This window comes from Typopeltis vanoorti, chromosome 1 (genome assembly GCF_054136105.1).
Source record: "Typopeltis vanoorti isolate ZY-2024b chromosome 1, IOZ_Tvanoo_1.0, whole genome shotgun sequence".
Taxonomy (NCBI): domain Eukaryota; kingdom Metazoa; phylum Arthropoda; class Arachnida; order Uropygi; family Thelyphonidae; genus Typopeltis; species Typopeltis vanoorti.
In genome coordinates, this window is record NC_143549.1 from 4,736,477 (window position 1) to 4,762,838 (window position 26,362).

General features: G+C 35.5%; 1 protein-coding gene across 3 annotated transcripts in view; it reads left to right on the forward strand.

The window, feature by feature from the left end:
• LOC150109758 (uncharacterized) overlaps positions 1-26,362 on the forward strand; it is a 252,828-nt gene that overhangs the window by 134,171 nt on the left and 92,295 nt on the right. For all 3 annotated transcript variants that reach the window (XM_090396562.1, XM_090396572.1, XM_090396581.1), the window contains exons 3-4: positions 14,663-14,814; positions 21,525-21,590. In XM_090396562.1, the coding sequence (XP_090252688.1) occupies positions 14,663-14,814; positions 21,525-21,590 (218 nt within the window). The remainder of the gene's footprint in view (positions 1-14,662; positions 14,815-21,524; positions 21,591-26,362) is intronic.

The following is a 26,362-nucleotide window of genomic DNA, read 5'->3' on the forward strand; positions in this document are numbered from 1 at the left end:
AGATATTATTAGTAATAATTAAATAGTTACATGTTACATAATTTTTTTTTTATTATAAACAGAATTTTCACTAAAAATGATCATCTCATGACATTTTCAGTGTAGCTGTATGGTTAATATAGAAGAACAGAATAAGATTTTAAAAAATGCAAGATTCTAAGCAATAATTCCCCTGTATCTATTTGATAGGCTCCTCTCGCCAACTTGTACATCTCAATCATATCGCCCCTTCTCCTCCAATCCACCAAGCTCTGAAACCACATTCCCTCAATCTGTTCTCATACTAGAGAACAGACTCTGGAAGGACTTGCACACATAGCAAGTCCTGAGGCAGTCTGAGTTATTTGCCTGTGCGCGCTCATTCCAATGTTTACTTATCACCAATATAGTCAGGTGACCAAATCTGTGCATAAGATCCAAATGAGGCCTAATTAGTAGAGCTATCGCCACTTTATTAACATATCTTTATTCTGTGCATTTTGGCACCAGTTTTTATTTAAATAACCCTTACAGCTTTTGTGATGTGTCTGCCTGAGCTTCAAGTGCTGTGTCCACTAAGATCCCTAGATCCCCTGCCTCCTTAAGTAAAGTTCCTCCAATATGGTAAATCTCATTTCATCTTCCTTGACCAAAAGTGCATAACTTTACACTAAACAAATAAATGACATTCCCATTCTTCAGCCCAAAACACTAGCCTATGCAAATCTTTCTCTCTCTCTCTCTCTATCTCTTAAAGCCTTTCTAACACCTTCACTACTACTACATTTGATATACACACTGGCCTATAGTTTGACTAGAATTCTTGCTTATGTCATGGCACTTTTTTTTTTCTTTGTCTATGGTGATATCCCATCCCAAAGGGATGGGATATCACCATAAGCAAAGGATATTACCATAGCCATAGGATATCACCATAGCCAATATTTAGTAATAAGGCTGTTGAACAGTAGCATCGTATTTGGATAAAATATCAAAATTATGGTAAATTTAAAAAAAAATTAAACATGAAAAAATATTGTTTATTATCGATAAAATTATACAGTTCGGTATAATTCAAAATTATGGTAAAATAAAATATATTCTTCTTGTTTTGTTTCATGAAAAAATATTGTTTATTATCAACAAAATTATATAGATTAGTATAATTCACAATTACTTAAAAATAAAATCCATTGTTTTAATTGTAATTAAAAGAATGGATTTATAATTTTTGGACATTACAATTAAATCCTTTAATTGTAATGTCCAAATATTTAAAGAGACTGAGTAAAGCACTCTGATAAGCACTGCAAACACTCTACTACTGGCACAAACTGCACATAAACAACAGTGGAACTGCGCAATGGCCAGTGCCGCATTATACTAATAGCTCGCATCTCACTATGATGTGCATATGCTTGCACACATAGCAATATGACACTGTGGTAAACACAGTGCTGCTAGCGTCCTTTGCCTTCCTAAGTGCTACAAGATGGATTTTTATTATTTTTTTATACAAAATAAAAGAATTGTATAGGATTGTTGATTAAATATTACAAGCAAATATAAATAAATTAATAAATATATTTACATATATCGAGAAAAATTGGGGGTGCTGCAGTTCCTCAGTGCCTATGCACCAGCCGCCCCATTACTGAATATTCTAAACACTTCCCATTCTTGAACAGTCGGTTTTTTATCCTTCTTCCTATTGCTATTCAGCATTACTCTTAATTTCCCTTCACATGAAAGCCTCATTGAATATTTCCACTTTATCTTTAACAGATATGAGTTGTGTTCCATCTCCAGCAACTAAAGTGGACCTTCTATATTAAACCTTTCTTCTATTATCAACATAATAGTAGAATTCACTACAGTTTTGCTTTATTGCTTCAATCAAATATTGCTGCACTCATCATCTAAGAAGGTGATGAGTGTAGACTGCACTTTATACTTCTCATCTGCTGAGCGGGGGGGGGGGTTACCCTGTTCTTTATATCTCCATAAAGTTCTCTTTCTCTGAAGCTCAATCTTCTCAGCCCTCTTTCTCAGTAGCTCGGTCTTCTCGGCCCTTTTTCTCATAATTCAATGATTCATCCATTTCAAATCTACTTTATTTATTGTCCTAACCTTAGGAATACAAGCTGACATTGCCACAAGTTACTGATACGAGACAAGTCTCAGGCACTGCTTATTTAACTGATCATCACACTACACTTCACCAGTTAATTTTCTTAATTTATCATATTTCTCTGCTCTGTAATTCCATGCATCTCTCTGTCTCTCTCTCTCTCTCTCTCTTGTTCTCTGAACTTTGTACTACCTACCTATACACCTCACATTAAGCTATGACCATTCTCTCCAGTTGGTGACATACTTTATCACCTCTGTATGAGACGATATTATTAAATCACACTCATGTCCCATGTGTTGCTTCATCTACATGCTGCATAAGATAGTTGCCCCTAAGTAGTTCATGGATTTCAGTGCACTTAGTTGCATGTTATTTCCCATTATTATCACCCTCCTATCACTCACCAGTCTAATTTGTCTAAAATTTCAGAATCATCTCCCTTTACATTTCCAGGCCTGTAGTAACATGCTTTTAAATATCTAAAGTTTGTAGCTACCACAGCCTTACACTAAATGGCCTTAAACTCTCTTCTACTTCACTGTTTCTAGCAAACGCTCACAAATCACGTGCTATTTCAACAAATCATATGTTCCTAGCAGCACAGCCAGCTCCTGCATTTCTTCTCCACAGTCTCTCTCTTTTTATCATTGCTCCTCTTGGATATACTTTTGGCTTGACATCTGCTCCATTTTTACATCTTTCACTATAGAATTTCCATATAGCACTACTACTTTCCACCATTCCATTGCAATCATTCATCTTTGACTCATTTGTTAGTGACAGATCAGATAAGTCAAAGAGGAATGAGGCAAATTCCCTTAAACCTCCTTAAATTACGAGTATTTTCTCTAAATGTCCTTTCTCACTCTACACATGCCTTAATTCATTCTTCAACATTATCAATTCTTTTCTAATATCCTAATTCATGTTCATCTTTTTTGTTCTAGCTTCTTTATCATTTTTCCTTTGTTTTTCTACTCTTCCAGTGTCTTCAGCATCTTCCTCTGTCTTACTACCCTGACTTTCTATGTGTATATTGCTTATGTTATTCATCTCATAATAAATTGCTTCTTTCACCAGATCTCTTATCCACTTTTTTAAATTTCTTACTACTCATTCTTTCAGAGGAACTCTCTTTGCTATCAGATGGGCATTCATTCTTCTTGTTACATTCTTACTACTATTGTCCTGATCACTGATGCATTATTGCCCATCAACTCTGCATTCAAGTTGCACCTCTCTCTCTCTCTCTCTCTCACACACTCACACTCATTCCTTCAATCTGACTTAAAAATCTATAACTTATCATCATAATCCACATGCAATACATTTCACATTTCACAAAATGGCTGAAATCCAAATATAACTTATGCATAGACAAAGCTGTGGCCATCTTGCTTTCACTGTTCATCAATCTACCTTGTTCTAAATTTAAAGACTTTATAAGTTATCTGCAACAAACAAGCTCTTCAACCCCCCCCCACACACACACATACAAAACAAACACTGGAAGCCCCTAACTTCTCCAGTAACTTGCATATATAAACAACCAAAACATTGATAACATCAAGCTCCTTTTGCAAACAAAAAAAAAAAAAAAAAACTTTTGCAAAAGTATTGGTACTGTGCTTTTTTTTTTTTTTTGCAGGAGGCTTACCTGAACCTTAGTGAGGATCCTGCATTACATTTTTTATTAATCACTCAAATGACCTCATGGATCAAATATATCAAAAATATAAGCTTTGTATCCATGTTCTTTCAGTAGTATTCAAATCATATATTAACTTCAATGGACACTTTGCATCTATGTAATTATTGATGCATATGCATGTCAAGGCTGGTTCAGTGGTTAATGGAGTACAATAAATTTAGTTTAATCCTTTATCCAAGTGTTGGTGTGTAGCATATGTAAAGTGCTCCTGAAAAGATAGGTATTATTTTAAGTAATAATGGTAAATTTGCTTGAATCTTACATAGTATTGTTTACTTTTCGTATCTTAGCATGTCTGTGTGATTTTTGTGTATTTTCTGAGTTATTTCAATTAGTAATTCGATAGATACGATTGACAGCATGCACATGGCACCAATAAGAAAGAAAATGATGGCGTCCAGATCGCCATCTTTGTTCAAAAATTTTAATATAAAGGAGTTTATTCTATGCACCATTTGTGAGATGTATGCTTTGAGGAGAGCGGTTGGAGTCTGGTTAGACAATGATAGTGGAGTGAATGTGCAGAAAGTGTAAGGAAATTGAGGATTTAAAGTGTGTTTCAGGTCATGAGAGTGATATCGTTGTTGAAAGTCAGAATGTAGAAAATAGTGATATGAGAGGTATGAATAGTGATATTTGTGAGGTAGTACCAGATAGCTGTGAGAGTGGCATTGAAAGTGAAAATGAAGGTACAAATACAGAATGAATGAATGGTTTAACGGATAATAAAAATGTTGAGATAGACGCAATGACTGAGATCGCATGGTTGCGTGGAGTGATACATAGGGCGAATAGAACGGAGAGCAGAGTAACATAGGCCCATTACTCTGCCCTCCCCTAATACACAAGAATATAACATGACCATTTCTATTCCCTATATCAGAGGTACATCGGAAAAGATAGCCAAAGTATTGTTGAAACATGGTCTTCGCACCACTTTCAAACCTCATGTCAAGCTGGCAACTCTGATCCGCTCGCCCAAGGATAAACTTCACCCTTTAGCACACCCAGGAGTGTATGAAGTTCCGTGTGACTGTGACTTGGCCTATTATGGGCAAACAGGAAGATCAGTGAACATCCGCCTGGAAGAACATGAAAGATACATTCGCTACTATTACTATGGCAAGTCGGGACTGGCAGACCATGCTTTGGACACTCCTTCACACAGGATTAGATGGAGGAAAACGAATGTGCTATTTAGGAGTCGTTATAGATCTGAAAGATTATTTTTTGAGTCAGCAATGGCTTTGAAGAATTCTCCCAACCTTAACAAATATAGTTGCATTAATTTGCCAAAAATTTGAGAGACGGTTATCCTAAGAAAAACTCCTGGATAACTGCTGTTTTTTTTTTTTTTTTTTTTTTTTTTTCCCATTAGAGGGCGTCGAAAAATAGGACTTTAGATCTTTTGTCTTTTGCAATTATATTGTTTCACTCACTCACTGTTGCGTTTACAAGTGTATTGTGCTCTGATGATGCTGAGTTGAAAATCAGCGAAATATAAGCGTTAATAAAACATCTTTGTTGATAAAGGTATTTGTGGTGGTGTTAATACTGTGAAAAAAAAAAAAAGTCATGAATAATCATCAATACCTAAGCTTATCTGTTAGATTATCATATTCCATTAATAATTGCAGCTTAATGCCTCTCATATTAAGCTGGATGTAGTCTTATCACAGTTTCTTGCATCTTTTTACCCTCTAGTACAGTTATATCCCAGGACGACTTCAGTGATCTTATCTTGCATTTACCATCTCATATACCTATACTTGTTATGAAAAATTTAAATGGCTAACTCTGGGAAATTGTGCAAACTAACATAAGAGGAGGATTATGGAGAACTTGTACTTCCTCTTAAACAACAAAAGTAACATCTTCCTCACTGCTGTCTATTTTACAGTCTCTACTCCATCCCTCTGTACATTCTTTAAATGAAAAGTTGAAGTAGCATATGTAGAAAGGATCATTTTCTTGTAATATCTGTGCTTTGACATGAGAAAACATGTACTTTATAATAATGGAAAACAGATCAGGCTTACTGGCATGCATTTTATTTCATAGTTTAATTTCTACTGACAATCATCCACTCCTGTTAGTGAAGCAGATGAAATACTTTACAGAGTATAGTATTTCATTTCATTTCTACCTTTTCTCTAACCACTGGAATACATCCAATTGGCCTGGGAAAAGGCTAGGATATTGTTTGTAGACACTTCAAACACCCAAAAACTTAATTACCTTCAAAGGCATTTGTACTTGTTACATCATTAGAGCTAAAAGGACCCTTGGATCCAGTGGCTCGACTACCACCAAAATGTCCTGATACAAAATTCAGAAAATGAAATGCGCATGAATCACCCACCCTCTTTGATTCTAATTGCTGACCCCAAATCAATTACAGATACTGTTGGGGCCACAAATCTTCTTACTCTCCCAATTTCCTAACTTAAAGTAAAGTAGAACAGCATCTGATTGTGTTATCTTTGAATTGTGTAAACTTTACGACAGTTCATTCACAAAAGAACTGAAAATCTTTTATTCAATGTCCTATGCTATAGGACTGGATAACATCCATTAGGAGGTGATCAAAAACATATATCACCATAAAATAATCTTTAGACAAATGAACTGTTCTCCACTAAGAATCTTTTGTGGGGATAAATTTATGGGTACCTGGCAAAGAGCATTTAGAAAATGATCAAGGTTGTGGGTGATGACTAGCTTCTTGTTTCAAGATCTTGGGAAAAAAATGGTTAACTCCTATTCTGCTGGAGAACAACAACTTTTTTCAATACTGAATTTATATTCCATAAAAATTGTATTGTTATGATTGCAAAACAAGATACAGCATTTTGAGATGTAAAAAGTGTTCAACACAAAAAAAAAGCTGGAACTTTTTTCCCCCTAACTTTTTACCTAATTGAACCTTTTCAAGTCTGAGTGGGAGCATTCTCTCCTGTCCCTTTCTCTAAGAGGGTGGAGTTCTGCAAGGTTCTGTTTTAAGTGTGAAGCTATTTGCTGTGCTGTCAAAAAGTTAACTTGATAATGAACAGCTTCCTCCTTTCAAGTGGCCTCTATATAGAAAATGTCATTTTTTGTCATTCTTGTAATATGATATTTATAGAAAAAAACAGTTATAGCAAGAAGCTGATTACTTTTCCAACTGGGTCACTTGCATATGGATTTAGGTTTTCACTCCAGTAGATCATAAGTGTGCACTTTGCTGCAAATATAGTCTTCATCCTGTCTCATACGTAAGACTAGAGACAAATGATAACTCTAGTTGCTACAGAGGTCAGGACTCATTTTTTATTTAAACAAAATAATAAATTAACCTTTCTACCCCACACTTGTTAATTATGAGATAAATGCCGCAGAGCAATGGACATCCTTTGCATGATATCCTCCATCTCTTGGGATGAAGACTCATATTATATTATAAAAATTATGGATACAACTGCCGCCGTGTTAGAGTAAAACGTTAGTTTAATAAACCAAAATATACACTCGACATTTTGACCTTCACATTAGTGTCATCTTCTAGAGTATATGTGTGTGTATATATATATATATATACAAAGAAACAAGCTGCACTTCAATCTACATGGCATGCTAAAGTTACTGATTAACTGCTAAAACTATTTACCTGACTTCTAGTGCTAAAAAAATTACAACGTTAAATTAAGCTGGAGAGTAACATGTTCATACAGAAAATAAAATTACTTATTTAAGTATACATATAAATTGCAACTGATATAGATAGTGGCCAATAAAAAATGAAAAATTGCTTAGAGTCCTAAAGTCAGGGTTTGCTGGAAACTGAGTGGGCTGAATGTGTGCCATCCAAATTCTTGGGATTTTTAAGCCCCCCCTTATTATTAAGATTAGGGTGGTTAATCAAACTTTCACGGGCTTCTTTAAATTTCCGTTCATACCAAGGTTGATCAGTAACTTTAGCATGCCATGCAGATTGTAGTGTAGCTTGTTTCTTTGTATATACAAGGTGGCATCAAAAGGTTTCGAGACTAGTTTTGTAACACACCAACAAATGGCAATACAAGGGTGCATGCACAGTCACAGGGAGCACTGACCTTCATAAGTCAGTATGCCAAAAGACATCGTCCTGTTCACATCGGGAGCTGTGCAACTGGTGCTACCCTGACCATGTGCATTACCACGTCTGCGATTTCATCATGGACAGCAAGTTAGAACAAAGAGCAAATGTGAAACAGGGTTGCCAAATGAACACAACAGCTTATGGCCAAAAATGGCCACTTTGGAAAAGTATTAGACCAAAAATATGGCCAAAGATATTAAATGATTAAATTGTGTGAATTAACATACCAACAATTAAGTGTGCATAAATTATGCCTATATATTCGATTACATATCATCAAAAATACTTTTAATTAAACTTAAAATACTTACAGTGAAACTCAGCTGTTAATTTGACAATACTTCCTCAAGATATTGAATATCTGTTCTTCTTTTTCTGCAGTCGTTGTAAAGGGTTTTGCTGTTGTGCATTTGTAGCATTTCAGGAGTACATTTAAAGTTTTGGCAGCACATATCGTTATCACTTAAGAATGAACGGATTCTTACAATTGAATCCAGCAGTTTAATTTGCATCCTGTTTCTGGGTTTAGTTGTGGTAGATGTTACATAAGAAAAAATTTGTTCAACTATTGCGTTACTTGCTGGCATGATAAGGCATGTTAGGGCATAATTCGACAGTTCTTTAAAATTATTGTGTTTGGATACTGCTTGCCAAAATTCTAAAGCTTCCTTAGGGATTCCATCTTGTTTGAAGTTTTCTTCTTCATTCCATGCAACAAGGCTAATTTTTCTGTATTGGTCTTCGACTACATCAACATTGTTTATTAGGTGGAAAAATGGCAGATCCGAAAATTTTCCCTTTTTTGTTTGGCTTAGAATAACAGCAGGATTTAAAAGTGACAGACCTTTAAATATATCAGCACTCAGGGAGCCGCTTGTTCACTTGATTCAATGATTCTTGAAGTACGTCCTAATTTCTTGATCAAATTTAATTCCAAAGCCTACATTTTCTACTATTTTGCATGTTCCATCTTCATTGTACTGCCTTTGATAAAGACTATCTCTCTGTGTGTGCAGTTCTTTGGCAAGATCGTAAGGATCAGCATAGGTTTGCTGGAACAAAACATTAAGCCTTTCGAACTCTTTAACAATGGGAGTAGCAAATACAAAGTAAAAATAATTCATCCTATCTTGTAACATCTCTGTTATCAACCATGCCTTATACCTTGTATCCTGACCTCCAGATTGTTCACAGCAGGTGAAGTAGGCAATTAATTCTTCCCTATTTAGCAGTATATTATTGAAGACTTTACCTCTCACTAACCACCTTGTCTTGGACAATTTCATAAATGGAAGGGGTGCATCTAGTTCCTGGTCATCTTCAACTGCTGAATTCATCACTTTAAAAAGAGCCTTAAAATCTTCTCTTCTCATATTGCTATTTGAAAACCACAAAGAAATTTTAGTCAAAATGAATCCAACATTGAATGGCAGCTTTGAAAATGCATGCTGTATACAAATTGCCAGAGAGTGAAAAATGCACTTCATTTGAATACAGTTCGGATTTCCATTTCTAATCATAGTCGACAGGGAATTGTTACTTCCAACCATAGCAGCAGCACCATTACTAGCAAACCCAATACAGTTCTTAAGAGTTTGATTATATGAAGCTAACACTTCTGAAATTTTATTAAATAAAACCTCCACTGTTGTCTCTACAACAGGTATAAGACCCAAGAAAGTTGAGTGAATTTTATTTGTTTCATTGCAAAAAAATCTAAGAACTATGCACAAATGCTTTTGTATTGCAATATCCATAGATTCATCTACTAGTAATACATACTTTTTACCTTCTAAATCATGCTTCAGTTGCTCTTTCAATGAAGCAGCCTTACATTACATTTTCTATAATTGCAATACATTTGGTTCTGTGCAGTTTAATGCCACCAAGAACACCATTTTGGCAATATTTCTTAACTACTTCACCTACATGATCTACAGCACAAATTGAGGAATGACATGCTATTGCAAGGCTAAGTTCTATTTCTGCTTGTTTTTCCTGGTCATTCATGGACGATTTGATAACTTTATCTAGAGTTGTTTGTGATGTACTGGGAGATTTATATTGGTGTTTCTTTGATTTTTCGTGAACAGATATGTTATAAAGTTTAGGCAGCATGTTAGTTTTGCAATACGTGTAATATGCATGTTGTCCATCATCAGAAGATTTCAGCCACAAATATTTTACTTCCCACTCTTTTTTATATTTTCTTCCATCTCTATTATCACTTTTATACTTAGGCATTTTAAAGGGCTTGAAAAAAAACAAAATATCTCAATTCAGAAAATGAAGAAACAAAAAACAAATTATAGATAATAGTACTACAAAATTTGTAGTACAAATACTAATCTGGCACAGAACACCAATCTGGTAAAGGGAAAATAACAAAAATATAAGCAAGATAAAGATCGAATTTATAAACAATATTAAAAAATTATTCATTAATTATACTAAAATCACTTAATTACCATTCTTACGAAAAAGGGAAAATAACAAAAATATAAGCAAGATAAAGATCGAATTTATAAACAATATTAAAAAATTATTCATTAATTATACTAAAATCACTTAATTACTATTCTTACGAAATTGAACATATTATTGCATATTGTCACAATGCAGGTAAAGTTTATGCAAAATATTCCAGTATGAAAGCTTATGAGATAGAACTATCACCAAAGAGCACCAAATGTCTGATATCACGCAACGAAACAACACTTGCAACACAAAGTCTACGCCATAACTAACTATAGATGAGCAAAACAGACATGGACTCAAGCTGGTATGGCTGTTGCATACGTGTTTTATACGAGTACAAAACGAAGCTGCATCGTGTTTGGTGGTATTTATCAACAGAACTGGATCAGGTTTATAGCAACAATAGTGAGCGGGAGCTTTGTGTACTTGTTTTATACAAGTACAGAATGAAGCTCAAGCATGCTTGGTGTTATTGAGGGAGTCATAGTAACAAACTATAAGCCAGCTACCAAAAGCTCATTATGACGTCATCAAACAAACATTTTCAGTAACAGTCAATTTGCATCAAGCGCATCACTGCCAACCAAATGCTGCATAAAGGGGTACCAAGCTAGCCTTACAATGCAACAACAATATTAAACTAAATAAATAATGCATATGATTTGAAATCTTTGTAAAAATGGCCAAATTAGTGGCCACATTTGCATAAATGGCCAAACTGATTTTTTCATGGCCTCAGAGTTCAAAAAAGTGCCAAATTTTTTAAATTTGGCCATGAAATGGCCAATCTGGCAACCCTGATATGAAATTCTACATGAAACTGGGCAAATCTGCCACAGAGACATTTGACATGTTTCAGCAAGTTTATGGCGATGCTGCAATGAGTCGTTCGAGGCGTTTTGAGTGGCACGTGTTTCAATAGCAGAAGAACATCACTGGAAGACAACGAGAGATCACCCCTCCAAAAATGTCGAAACCATTTGGCAACTTGTCCATGAGGATCGTCAGAGAACACTCCACAACATTGCCACCATTGTCAGTGTGTCATACGGAACAGTCCAGGCAATCCTCGTGTGTGATCTGAACATGTGCCGTGTTGCTGCAAAGTTCATCCCCAGGCTGCTGACCCAGGAGCAGAAGGAACACCATGTTGAAGTCTGCCAAAAACTCCATCAGTATATTGAGGATGACCCTTCCTTCATGTCAAGGATCATTACTGGTGATGAAACTTGGGTGTATGGGTACGAACCTGAAACGAAGCAACAGTCTTCACAGTGGAAGAGCCCATCATCTCCATAATTGAAAAAGGCGAGGCAGGTTCTCAGCTCGACCAAGTGCATGCTCATCATCTTTTTTGACATTTGCTACCGGCATCGTGCATCGAGAATTCATCCACAGGGGCCAGACTGTCGATACCAAATTCTACTGCCAGGTTTTAAGGCATCTGAGGGAGAACATTCAGCAAAAGCAACCGGATCTGTGTCATGCGAAAAACTGGATGGTCCATGACGACAAATGCGCCCTGTCACCGAGCTCTCCTCACACGAGTTTTTCGCCAGAAACAACATGATCTCACTTCTGCACCCACCCACCCACCCTACCTCCAGATTTGGCTCCTGCAGACTCCACCCTCTTCCCAAAGATGAAGATCCAGCTCAAAGGTCGCCGTTTTGACACCATTGTGGAGATCCGGCATGAATCGCAGAAGGTGCTTGACATGCTTCAAAAAGAAAACTTTCAGGACACATTCCAGAAGTGGCAGGAGCGCTGGGTGTGCTGTATTGCTATGCATGGGGACTGTTTTGAAGGTGATAGTGTGTGAACATAGATAAATAAAGTAATTTCTCATAAACAGAGCTAGTCTCGAAACCTCGAATGCATATACACCAGAAGATGACCTTAACGTGAAGGTTGAAACGTTAAGTGCATATTTTGGTTTCTATTAAACTAAAGTTTTACTTTAACACGGTAGTTGTATCCATAATTTTCATAATGTATTCTGATCACCATGTAAGCATGAAAGAAAGGACTCGCATTCTTTGCCAATTCTGTAAAATTATGTAAAATGATATGCTACAATAGATGGACACCATTGGTATTCTGTCCGATTGTTTTACAAAATTTAGCAAATCACAATAAAAGCATTCCCCATTTAATATAATAGATGCATTTGTGAAAATGTTCAGTCTATATGGAAATGTGCTTATATGGGTAGGTGACAATTTTTCCATTAAATATAATGAGAAAGGAAGAAGTGTATTTTCATCCAGTTTTTTCTCACCCTAATATTCACAGTGTGTATGTGTGTGTTTCTTATTGTACTAGAATGTTTCTGTAAGTATGAGGGATGTCCAGAAAGTAAGTTCTGTTTTTAAATATTTTCACTGCACTCTGCGATCGCAATGGTGCACATGCATGCTGAGTTTGTTGATTCCTTAGCAAGGCGTTGGTGCCATTTTCATACATTCTCGCAGTGCATATGTTTCTTGGTGGGTGTTTATAATGTCTAAGAAAATCGAATTGCCTGCCACATGTAAAATTAGGTCAGTTATTCGTTTCTTGAATGTGAGGAACGTTAAAGCTGCTGAAATTCATCGGCAAATTATTGAGGTTTATGGAGAACATGCAATGAGTGATTCAATGGTACGAAGATGGATAAGACTTTTAAGGAAGGACAGGTGTGCATGATGATGATGAACGGAGCCAGTGACCATCTTTAGTGACTGACGATTTGGTGCGTTCAGTTGAAGAGAAGATTTGACAGAATAGAGGATTCACTATGATGTCACTCTTGCTGCAATTTTCAGAAATTTACGTTCATGTCTTCATGAAATTGTGTCGGAGAAACTGAATTATTGGAAATTGTGTGCATGCTGGGTGCCAAAGTTGCTTACAAAACAACACAAAGTGAATTGGCTGGGCAGTGCATTGGAATTCTTGACAAGTTACCATGAGAATGGCAATGCTTTCCTGAGCAGACTTGTCACCCAGACCGAGACTTGGGCGTCGCATGCAATCCCTGAATCCAACAACAGTCCATGGAGTGGCGGCACACCTCATCACCAGTCGAGATGAAAATTGAAGACAATGGTTTCCACTCGGAAAATCATGTGCACTGTGTTTTGGGACAGACAAGGAATTTTACTGGTAGACTTCTTTGGTCAAGGTTCCACAATCAATGTATGTACTGCCAAACCCTTAAGAAACTGCATCGTGCGATCCAGAATAAACGACGTGGCATGCTTACCAGGGGTGTTGTTTTGATTCATGATAATGCCTGCCCAACCACACACAGCTGGCGTAACACAACAACTTCTCGGCACCTTCGGCTGGGAACAATTCTTCCATTTATGTAGTCCTGATCTTGCACCAAGCAATTTTCACCTGTTCAAACATCTGAAATCTTTCCTTTGTGGCCGGTGATTTCAAGATGATGACGAGGTCAAAGAAGCAGTCAATACGTGGTTTGCGTCATGGGCGGCAACCTTCTTTGAAGGTATACAACTCTTGGTGCCCCGTTATAAGTGCCTGAACAATGGGTGAAAATTATGTAGAAAAGTAGTGACAGATGTCTACTTTCATTTCCAATAAAGTTTTTTTTTTTTTTTTGTTTCTCTGACAGCCCATCGGAACTTACTTTCTGGACGTCCCTCGTATGTATAGTATGATTTTGTTGTTCATATGCCAATAGTTTGGCATAAAGGTTAAAAAATAGTAAAGTTACAAATGAGGTTCCACATGTCTCAGTATACTGAATAATGTGGAATACCACTTGTAACCTTTCTCCTTGCCACACACCACCATGCTTCATATACAATTCCTTGTTGTCTGTCGCTTAACCAATCCAGTCCACCAGATGATTATTAAAATCCATTCATTGCAACTTAAATATCAACTTTATATGTGTCTAGTTATCACATGCTTACAAAATTCAGGTGGAAAAAAATGAAATTTTTTACTTATTGCAATTGCAAGATTTTTTCCATTACTTTTTTTTTGCATATAATAATTTTCTTTCATTAACTGATTCCATCATCATGTATTTTAATTAACAGTTTTTCAATACATTCTACAATAATTATAACTATATATAATTATTGAGTATATTACTTTTTTTTAACAATTAATATTACAGTGGGATAGAAGGAATTACGTTTTAAGTCATTTTTTTACACTGCTAATTGTGCTATTAATTTTTTATATAATAAAATTCTTAATAGTTTTTCAATTAATATTCATGTAGTGTTTGAAAATAAGGACAAAATTGTTTTGGTGATGCAGTATGCCAGTGGTGGGGAATTATACGATTATCTTAGTGAAAAGAAAGTACTTTCAAATGTAGAAGCTCGACGTATATTTCGACAAGTTTCTGCAGCTGTTTATTACTGCCATAAAGTGAGTATCTAATATTATATCATCTTATTATTATGTATATTATTATTATTATTATTATTATTTACTCTCCATACTGTGGCAATATTACAATTGTACTCCTCCAGCATGCATGTACACACACAAAGCTTGTCCCAAGATAAATGGGGACAATCAATACCTTTTATTGGACTGTTGGAGGTGTAACTCATTTGAAAATTGAAATCTGATTTGAATATTATGAATAAGTGGAAGAAAGTGAAATCTTTGTGATGAGAAATAATACAAGAAATAATGAAAGAGTCTGTTTCAGTAGCATTGGCATTTAGATTATAAATTAAAGATACCAAGAAATTATATACCGTATTTGCCGGCATATAAGACGCACTTTTTTTCCTTTGAAAATAGGTCTGAAAAACAGGGTGCATCTTATACACCGATACTCAGTTTTTTATTACTTTCATTTCTGGAAATTTTCTCTATTCCGAGTTATGTGATTTCTTTCTTGCTTCCTTGTGGTGTGTGAGAGCATTCCAGTTACGTAGAGTCCAGTGGATGCGCATGCGCTGTCATTGACGAGCACAGCCTAATTTGTTCCTGTTTGTTTAAACTTTCCAGTTGTTGTGAACGTTGATAAGTTTCTGGTGTTAAATTTTCTCTAAATTTCTTGGCAAATTATGGCTGAAAAATCGGCATTGCTACAATATTGCATACAAGGTACGTGTAACTGCGTATGCTGAACAACATGGAAATCCAGCTGCAGAGAGGTATTTCGGGCCATCCCCAACTGAAAAAATTATAAGAACTTGGCAAAATCAGGAAGAGGATCTGAAAAATCTTTTTTTCCTAAAGATTGTGTACAAAAATTGGGTTGCATCTTATACGCCAGCAAATACAATATTTGGTTTTATCCTTTATCCAAGTGTAAGCAAACAAATTTTCACCTGAACTATTTTCAGGACTGGGGCAAATCATATATAGAAGCTTATGACTTCACTTCACTTGCCTTAGTATTCCATAATGCAAAGCACATATCCTTACGGTATGTATAATGCTATGTATGATGGGAAGGGTCACTACCCAGATTGGTTTCGACCTTTATTGAGGTCTAATCAGTGGGAACCAGACCCAGAGGTGATACCAAGGTTGAAGCAGAAATCATATTTTCATATACGTTTAGATTAGATCTTAGCTTGTATAAATTAGACTAGATCGTGAAGTTTAGATTATTCTCACCCATTTGGGAAATGGGAAGGAGATCAGTATTTAAGACATGGTTAATGTAAGATCTTGAATCTTCGGTAATTTGAGGAGAACAAGATTTTTCAAATGGATGAGAATGTTAAATTCAGTTCTTAGCAAAACTATGAACAGGATTTCATGTTACCAAAAAATTGGTCATTAATTTATATGAAAAAGTGATTGGGTGAAATTACAGAACCCAGAATAGTTGAGCATCAATATTGAAATTTGATGGAAGAAAACCATACACCATGGCACACAGTCTATTATCCTCTGTTTGTATACACAGAGGATAACTGGAGAATTCACTTATTAAGGGCAGAAGGGAAACCATAAAATGGTAGCTTGGTAAGGAGGCCTCTATGTCAGACCTGATCAAATGTCTTGGAATCATTAGTAGTTTTCTAGCTAATTATCAACCTTACCTAAAAGTGATTTGGTTGTCTAGGAGCTCTGTTATGGAGCCAGTGCAACAGAATCCATATTGGTGATTACTAATTAATTGGACAGCCTTCAGGTAGTGAAGAGTCAGTCTCCTAATGATCTCTCCAGTTGATTTGAAAGGACTGAGGTGAGAGCAATGAAGTAGTTTTATGGTTGCCTTTTTCTCTCTCTCTCTCTCTTTGGGATGGCTCAAATATAAGTTTGTTTCTGCATGGAAAATACGTGAATGCCAGATGAGCATTTTCTCTCACTCTCTGTTTAAGCTTGTATAACAGCTCATATAGAACAAGTGTTAATTTTGTAGAGCAAATTTTGAGTTCATATTGGAGGGGGAGGTCCATCTAGACCAGAAAAGTTATTGATGGATATCCAGATTGTTAAAGATTTTCTGATGAAATTCAGTGGGCCAATGGTACAATAAGACCAATTTCAATAGATCAGCCTTACCTTTGAGTGACGAAGAAAGGTTGAAGCACAGGAAAGTATAGAGTATACCCAAATGGTGTTGGTGAGGGACCTGGAAGCCCAATTGCTATTTGAGCAGGAAGTAACTTTTCTGTGGTTGGCCCTTTTGGAGTGATCTTAATTTATCATTCAAAAGGGCCACTGGAAAAATAAAAGTTATTTATTTTTATTTTATTTTTTAAAATTTATATGGGTGGGGTGGGGTGGGGTCTTTTACTAGAATCACTTGAGATGTGCTCAATATTCATCTTGAACTGTTTGCATACTTGATGGAGAACCAAGGCTTGGATAGTTGTTGAGAGGGATAAAGGCCTTCATTATGCCAAGGATTATTTCATTTATTTGGATGATGTGAAAAAGGTGAAAGCATGGAAGGGTATGAATTGCATCCTAATAGCCCTGGTGGGAGACCTGACAACATAACTGCTATTTGAACAGGCATTTGGATTGGGAGTACGTAATAGTACTTTGAAAAAAACGAGTGAAAATCATGATGGCAATCCCATTTGGTATCACTATAATACAATGCAATGAAACCAAGAATGACCAGAAATGAGAGATATTTCATAGAAAAAGAGAAAACATATACATTTGGGCTTTCAAAGTCAGATTTTGCTTCAAAATATTTGGAAGCAGAGCTGGTTAAGAAAAGATCCAGAATGCTGGCAGGATGGTGAAAATTACCTACAATTCTGGTAAGTAGATGGACAATTTCTGTTAAATCATTACTAATAGCATAACTTAAACCACAAGAGCAGGGAATTCTGTAAACTCCAGGATAAGAAAGAGGAGGATATTTGTTTTAGGTAAGATAAGGAAGTTATTACATTTGCAAACTGTATGGAAAGAGACTTGTAAGTTAATCTGTTGAAGTAGTCTTTCTATTTTTTCTGAAAGTCCTTTAACATATGGAATACAAATTATGGTAATTTCTTCTTAAGCCAAATTAAAACTATGGCCATAATTATTGAATTTATCAATAAATAAATCAAATATAAATAACTCTTCTACATCGCATATGGAATTCATCCCCCCAATTCACTTCAGATGAAATAAAACAAGCATTAAGACAAATGAAAAATGGAAAATGTATTGATGAAGACTTAATTCACATAGAATTAATTAAATGGGGAGGAAACAATATAATTCACCATGTCACAACCTTACTAAATCTATGCCTAGAAGAGGGGACGATACCAGAAAAATGGAAAAGTGCTAAAAAAGGGGACAAAGAAGAAGTAAAGAACTGTAGACCAGTTAGTATTCTCTCTAATCTGTACAAAATTCTCACAAAAGTAATAACAAATAGGTTAACCTCTTCTAGACTCAAAATCAACCAGTAGAACAAGCAGGATTCCATAAAGGCTTTAACACAATTTATCATATTCATGCAGTGAAACAAATAATAGAAAAGCAAAAGAAAACCAATTGCCTCTCTGTTTTTACTTTATTGATTATGAAAAAGCATTTGATTCCATCAAAATTAATGCAATAATCAAAGCACTCCAGAATCAGGGAGTTCCTGGAGAATATATGGACCTCCTCCAGGAAATATAGCACACTGCAACAGCAACAATCCAACTTCACATGAGTAGCAATAAAATATCAGTTGAAAAAGGTGTCTGACAAAGAGACTCTCTATCACCCAAAATCTTTACAGCAGTCTTTCAAGAAATATTTAATAACAGAAACTTAACATACCTAAGATATGTGGATGATATCATACTTTTTGCAAACACTCCAAAAGACCTTAATATAATGATAGAAGACCTATATCATGAAAGCAAAAAAGTCAGTCTAAAAATAAACAGAGAAAAAACTAAAATCATGTTTAATCATTTTATAACACCAAAAAACATAATAATAGAAAACAATTTCTTGGAAAGTGTCTCTTCATGTACATACTTAGGTCATCTGATTGGTCTAAACTGTGGACTCCAAAAGGAAATAAATAGGATAATTCAACTTGCCTGGAGTGCATTCAGAAAATTGAAAAGCATTTTTCAAAACAATGACGTCCTGCTCTGTTTAAAAAGGAAGACATTTAACCAGTGTATACTTCCAGTCATCACATATGGTTGTGAAACTTGGTTGCTAACAAAAGCACTGGCGAATAAACTAACAACAACTCAAGAAAAATGGAGAGGTTGATGCTAGGCATCACATTAAAAGATAAGAGGCGAAACACCTAGATAAGAAGCCAGACTCACATCACTGACATCATTCTTCACCATAAGTGACTAAAATGGAAATGGGCCAGACATCTATCCAGAAGTGAAGATGAGCAATGGACCACAATACTAACGAACTGAATTCCAAACGAAGGGAAACGAAGCCAAGGACATCCTAAAAGAAGGTGGAGTGATGAATTGTCAAATTTTGCTGGGGAAAATTGGTCAACCATTGCCAGGAACAGAGAAAGGCAAAAAGAACTGCAGGAAGCCTTCATCCCCAGCAGTGGACAGAAAATGGCTGAAAAGGAGTTTTTCCATTATAACCATTAGAATGTGTCGAAAGAGGCTTAGATTATGTGGATGCTTGGAGAACAGAAAAGAACTGTATGTGAGAGACATGCATTTGAATGAATGGAGATGTAGCCATCTAGAAAGAATGTCATTCCCTGAGCAACATTCTCTTCCAGTTGCCTGAATGATAAGTGAGAGTATTGACCCAGGAAAATTAAAATTATCAGGGTGGATAGTAGTGGGGTAACATTTTATAATGCAGAATTCAGTGGAGTCTGAAGAGAATAATAGTCGGTATAGGAACATGGACAATGCATTGATATTTCTTTATACTAATGCCAGGAGTATCCGGGATAAAGGATGTGAATGATGATGTTAATAGCCTCAGCTGGTCCAAATATTACTGGGATCTGTCAGAGATAGTTGATGGAAGATGATATGTATAGCATCATTCAACAGGATAGTAAGGACAAACACAGTATTAGAGTATTGTTTATGATAAATAATGAGTTGTGTTCCTCAGAGTGGAGGATTAGAAGGGCAATGACACTAATGGTTTTCGGAGCATATGGTTTGAGGTGGAAGTGGGAAGGACAGTATAAGTCAGAGACCATAGAGATTAAAGAGCAGAAGAGTTTTAGGCAGTTCAGTTTAGTGAGTGCAAAAAGAATTATTGCAATGGGAGATTTTAACTAGTGCAATATAAATTAGGAAAAAGAAAACTGCATGTAGTAGTAGTAATAAGGAAATGGAATTCTTGAGAGACAAATATCTCCCAAGAATTCCAGAAATTTGTTTCTCTGATACTATGAAGTTCAGGAGTTTTGGATTTCATCATAGTATTAGATTGCAACTAAGATGGTATCTCTGCCCCTTTCTGGAGAGAATTCACCTTCCAGGTCAATTGAGTTGGAAGGTGAATGGACATGCACAAGTATCAAAGAGAATGGACATGCACAAGTATCAAAGAGAATGGAATTTATGTTGAATTATAAGGCAGTTGATTGTAATAATCTTAGAAGTCAACTTGGTATAAATTAAAGATGCCAAGCAATTATATTCTTGGTTTAATCCTTTATCCAAGTGTAAGCAAACAAAGTTTGTGCCTGAAATAACTTCAGGACTGGGCAACTCATATATAGAAGCTAATGACTTCACATTACTTGCCTTGGTATCCCATAATGCAAAGTACATATCTTTACAGACATGTATAATGCTATGCATTATGGAAAGGGTCACTTCTCGGACCAGTTTTGACCTTTATTGAGGTCTCATCAGTGGGAGTAGTGATACCAAGGTTGAAGTAATGCAGAAGTCATATTTCCATATATGAGTAGCCAAAAGATGTTACACCTTATTATTAAAATATTCTGGATTAGAGATAGACATTTGGAAGTTTTTCACTTGACTATACTATAAATTAAAGATGTCCAGAAATTATATTCTTGGTTTCATCCTTTATCCAAGTGTAAGCAAACAAAGTTTGATCTCTATAATCAGTGACTAAGTTGTCCAGTCCTGAAGTTACTTCAGGTGCAAACTTTGTTTCTTTCACTTGGATAAAGGATTAAACCAAGAATATAATTTCTTGGCATCTTTAATTTATAGTATAACCAAGTGTAAAAACTTCCAAAATCAGCTTGGTGCATTCCATGGATGAAGGGATGGGAAGAGCAAGATATCATCAGTGCATGGAAACTAGTGAAGAAATATTTATTAGCAACGGTGGCAAGTTCTATAATTCAAGTGAAAAAGAGAACACATTTAGTGTAAAGTAGATGACAAACGATAATGAGAGTGACTAGTATGATAAGGAAGGCAAAAATTGAAATATGAGAAGAGATTTGCTCTGAGATTCTAGGAAAATTCTAGGAAATTTTTTTGCTATGTGACCATAAGAGGAGGAAGAATGATTGTGGTAATAACAATAATATTATAATTGGCTTGGCAATTATTAACATGAACATATTTCCTGTAATCGTTAATGTGTATAAATGTTTTGTAAAAAAAATCTTCTGCATGTTATTAAACTGGTGCAAGTTATTTTTGTTGACATTAATATAAAATAGTGACCTAAAAGAAGTATGAATAATGTTATAACTACATTTTCCATTGCAGAACAGAGTATGTCATCGAGACTTGAAGTTGGAGAACATCCTGTTGGATGAAAGGGGAAATGCCAAAGTTAGTATACATTTTTATATTTGTAATTTTATTGAAATAAAATTACAAATTACTATAAACTTTAATATTTTTATTATCTTTATTATTTAATTTTTATCTCATGATCATATCAGATTTCTAATATGTATCCTGAAGGTGTGTATAAGTTACTGTAATAGTACTACACTAAAAGTTTAAATTATTACCAACAATTTTATTATTATTTTTTTATTATTAATATTATTATTACTAACAACATTATTATCAACAATTTTCCTTCTAATCATTTTGTTATCAGTCATATCTTAGATTTCGGTGTTCCTCTGGATCTTTTCTACCATCCTTGCATGAAACTGCTTTTGTAATTCTTCTTGTCCCTGAGATCTGCTAATCTGTCCTTCTATTTAAGTAACTATACCACCTGAGATTAGCTCTGCTCATATATTCCTGAATGCTAAAAGTGTCAATTTCCTTCCTAATATCTTTATTTTTCGTCTTTTTATGTCATTGATGCCTTCTGTTCATTTCCCCTGAATTTTCTCAGTAGGTCTCATATCTGGGATCTCAGATCTTCGATCCACTGTTTTACTTATAGCCCAGCTGTTAGTTCCATAAATTAAAATTGCATTGAGTACTATCTTTTATTACAACTTAACACCTTGTTGTTTTGACTAATTTTCATTTACATGAAAATTTATTCAGTTTATTCCACCCTTTGATTATTCTGTTGTCAAAATTTGCCATCTGTACATTAAATATTATGCTTAAATAGCTGAAATATTTTACATTTTTTAAAGATTGTCCATTAAGGATAGGATACAACTGATGTTTAGAGGTTTTAGTATTCCTACTTATTTTCCTATTCTTGGTTCTTTTTTTATACTACTGATTTTCATGCCAATCAAAGTACAACAGTCATTCAGGTTAGTTAAGGAATTATTGTCGACTTATATGGGATTTATTTAGGTATATAGCATCTCCATTTTGGAAAGGCTGTGGGGGGCAGACCAGATATCTGGAGAAGTGTGGAGAAGCTTGGGCAGCGAGGGCGTAGACATGTTATGGGATCTAATGAGGAAAAGATACCAGAGGAATCCTTTCTTTTAGGGTTACACGGTGATCAGCATTCATTTTAAAAATTTTATGGAATTTACAACCGTGTTAAAAAACTTTTTTTATTATCCCGACGTTTCGATCTTCACATCAAGATCATCATCTGGAGTGTACATAAGTATACAGAACAAGCTGAGTTACATCATTAACTGTAAGCTAGAGAAACAATGATTTGATCACATGTTATTCTACTGGCGTGAAAAAAAAAAAAAAAAAAAAAAAAACCCTAAAAAGACCTATCGTTGAAGGAATTGATAGCCCGACGTATCACTTAGCCAAAAAATTAGCAGCAACACTCAAGGAGTTGGTAGGTCATTCCCCTTCCTATATCAAAAACACACAACACTGCATAAACATCATCAAAGACATTACATTAGAAAAAGATGATTTATTAGTCAATTTTGACGTCTCTGCCCTCTTTACGAATGTCCCAATCAATGACACAATCCTTCTCCTACAGAACAAATTCCCTCCAGATATCACGGCACTTTTTTTGCCCATGTACGGTCGGGTTACTTTGTATGGTAAAACGCCTTCTACTTACAAAAAGAAGGCACAGCCATGGGCTCGCCATTACCCCCCCCCCATTACTAACTTTTACATGGAACATTTTGAGCAACTTGCCCTAGATTCCTCCCCTCTAAAACCCAAAGTCTGGCTTAGATACGTTGACGATGTTTTCGTGATCTTGTCCCATGGCTGCCAGACATCAGACACATTCCTTAGCCACCTAAACAAACAACACAAACGTATACAGTTCACAATTGAAATTGAAAAACACAACACACTTCCATTTCTAGATACACTTGTCACACGTCTTCCCTCGGGCAATCTTTCCTTCACTGTTTACCGAAAACCGACACATCATCATCATCATCAAATTCCTGCCATGTACCCTCAAGGGGTGTACAGGATATGATAGTACTACATGAAAAAAAAAATTACATCATTACTAACTTCCTATCTACAATTTTCCTCCAAATCAGTCTGTTACTTGTCAACACTCCAACATTATCAGATCTTACATTTCTATCGTCTAAAGCACTTTGTACCGTATCGATCCACCTATATCTTGATCTTCCTCTGGGTCGTTTTGCTGCCAACCTGGCAGAGAACACTTGCTTTGCTAATCTTTACTTGCCCATTCTGTTTAAGTGACCATACCACCTGAGATTAGTTCTGCTAACGCATTCCTGGATGCTGACAATGTCAAGTTCTTTCCTAATATCCTCGTTTTTAATATGATATTGCCATTGATGCCATCTGTTCACGCCTCTAATCTTTCTCAGGACTCTCATATCTGCGGTCTCTAGTCTTTGGTCAAGTGTTTTACTTCTGACCCAGCTCTCAGATCCATAAGTTAAAACTGGTTTGAACACTGTCTTGTATACAGCTAATTTAGTGTTTCGACTAATTTCTCTCTTATTCCATATGAATTTATTCAGTTGACTTCCCACCATACCAGCTTTGCTGATTCTGTTGTCTATTTCATTATTTAATTTACCATCTTCATTAAAAATTGTGCCTAAATAGCTGAAATGTTTTACTTGTTCCACAGGTTCTCCATTCACAACACAGTTGACATTTTCAATGATTTGCCCTATTTTCATTGTCTTTGTCTTTTTATTGCTGACCTTCATACCATATCTATTACAACAGCTATTCAATTTAGTCAGAGAATCTTGCAGACTTGTAGCGGATTTATTTAGAAGTATAACATCATCCGCATAAAGCAAAGAGCTGACATTAACATCTCCAGTTTTGATATCATGTTTAATACCACTTTCCTTCATAATGTGATCCATATAAATTATGAATAACAGAGGGGGATAATGTACATCCTTGTCTCACACCAGATTTAACATTAAACCATCTTCCTGTACTTCCTTCAATTCTAACTGCTGACTTACAACTCAAATAAAGACTAAGTATTGCTTGATATAATGCCCCATTGACACCATATAACTGCAGCATATTGAATAGCTTCTCTCTTGGCACCTTGTCATATGCCTTTTCCAGATCGACAAAACTTAAATACAGATCTTTGTTATATTCCCATGCTTTCTCGACCATTTGTCGTAAAGTGAAGATCTGATCCTGGCAGCCTCTATTTGACCTGAATTTAGTTTGTTCTTCACCAAGCTTTTCTTCCACAATTCTTCTCAACCGTTTCTCAAGTATACTTGCATAGATCTTGCCAGGAACACTCAGTAGGGAAATACCTCTGTAATTCTCACATGCAGTTTTATTTCCCTTTTTATATATGGGTACTATGAGAGCTCTACTCCAATCATCGGGAATTCGTCCCTCTGTCCAGGCTTTCTGAACTATGCAGTGCAGCCACTGTAAGACTCTCATACCACCATACTTCAGCATTTCTGGTCGAATATCATCTACTCCTGCTGCCTTTCCACATTTTAAGCTTTTGATGGCTTTTTCTACTTCAAGTATGGATATGTATTCCTGACTGCATGCCTGGTCAGTGTTTTTTACCACTGTGCTGTCATCACTGCTTGTTTCATTTAGCAGTTTTTCAAAGTAATTACTCCATACTTCAAGGATATCGTTTTCTCCCATTTTCATGTCACCTTTATCATCTCTAATTCCTTTTATAGCACTCTTTCCTCCATTCTTAAGCTTCTTCAACAACCTCCAAAATATTTTGCAACCTTCTTGATATTTATTTTCTATATTCTTGCCAAAGTGCTCCCATGACTTTTGTTTAGCTAGTTTTACACAGTGCTTAGCATTCTTGCATTTGTCTGTATATTCTCTAAGAGCACAAGCTGACTTATTTGACAGGAACTTTTGGTATGCTTTCTTCTTTTCCTTCACTGCCTCTTTAACTTCCTGTGTCCACCATGGAGTTCTGATTTTTTTATCCTTACAGACAACAATCACCACATGCCTTTCTGGCAGAATCAATCAATGTTTTCTTCAGAGTTTGCCACTGAATCTCCAAGGTTTGATTCATGTTTTCAAACTCTTTCATTTTTTCTTCAATAATATTTGTGTATTTTAGTCTACAGCTCACATCTGAGAGCTGCTCAACTTTTATTCGCTTTAAAACTTTCTTAAATGTTATTCTTTTCAATATGAAATTCAATTTTATCCTGCTCAAGACTAAATAGTGATCACTTCCAATTTCAAATCCTCTGTACACTCTGGTGTCCTGCACCAAGGAGAAAACATCACTATGAACAATAACATAGTCAATGAGATTTTTCTTATTCCTAGCCTCTTCTCTCCATGTGAATTTGTGCACATTTTTGGCCTTAGTAATAACTAGTCCATGTCTTGAGCAGAAATCCAACAGATATTTGCCATTATTATTAGCTTTTCTCTTTTCTCCAAATTTTCCAAAAATATTTTTGTATGTCTCACAATCATTTCCTACTCTGCTATTTAGATCCCCAACAAGGACCAACTTTTCATTTTTCATTGTGTCAGTTGCTTTTTCTAAACCCTCAAAAAATTCCTCCACTTCTATCTTAGTAGAACCTTCTGTGGGACCATAGGAACAAATAAGTCTCATTGTCCAGTTCCCCATTCTCATATTTGCCCACATTACTCTACTTGAGACTGATTGCCATTCAAGAAGATTAGCCTCGTATTTTGTGTTGAATACTATGGCTACTCCTTCTTTTCCTTGATTGTCATTGCCTGAATATAACATTTAG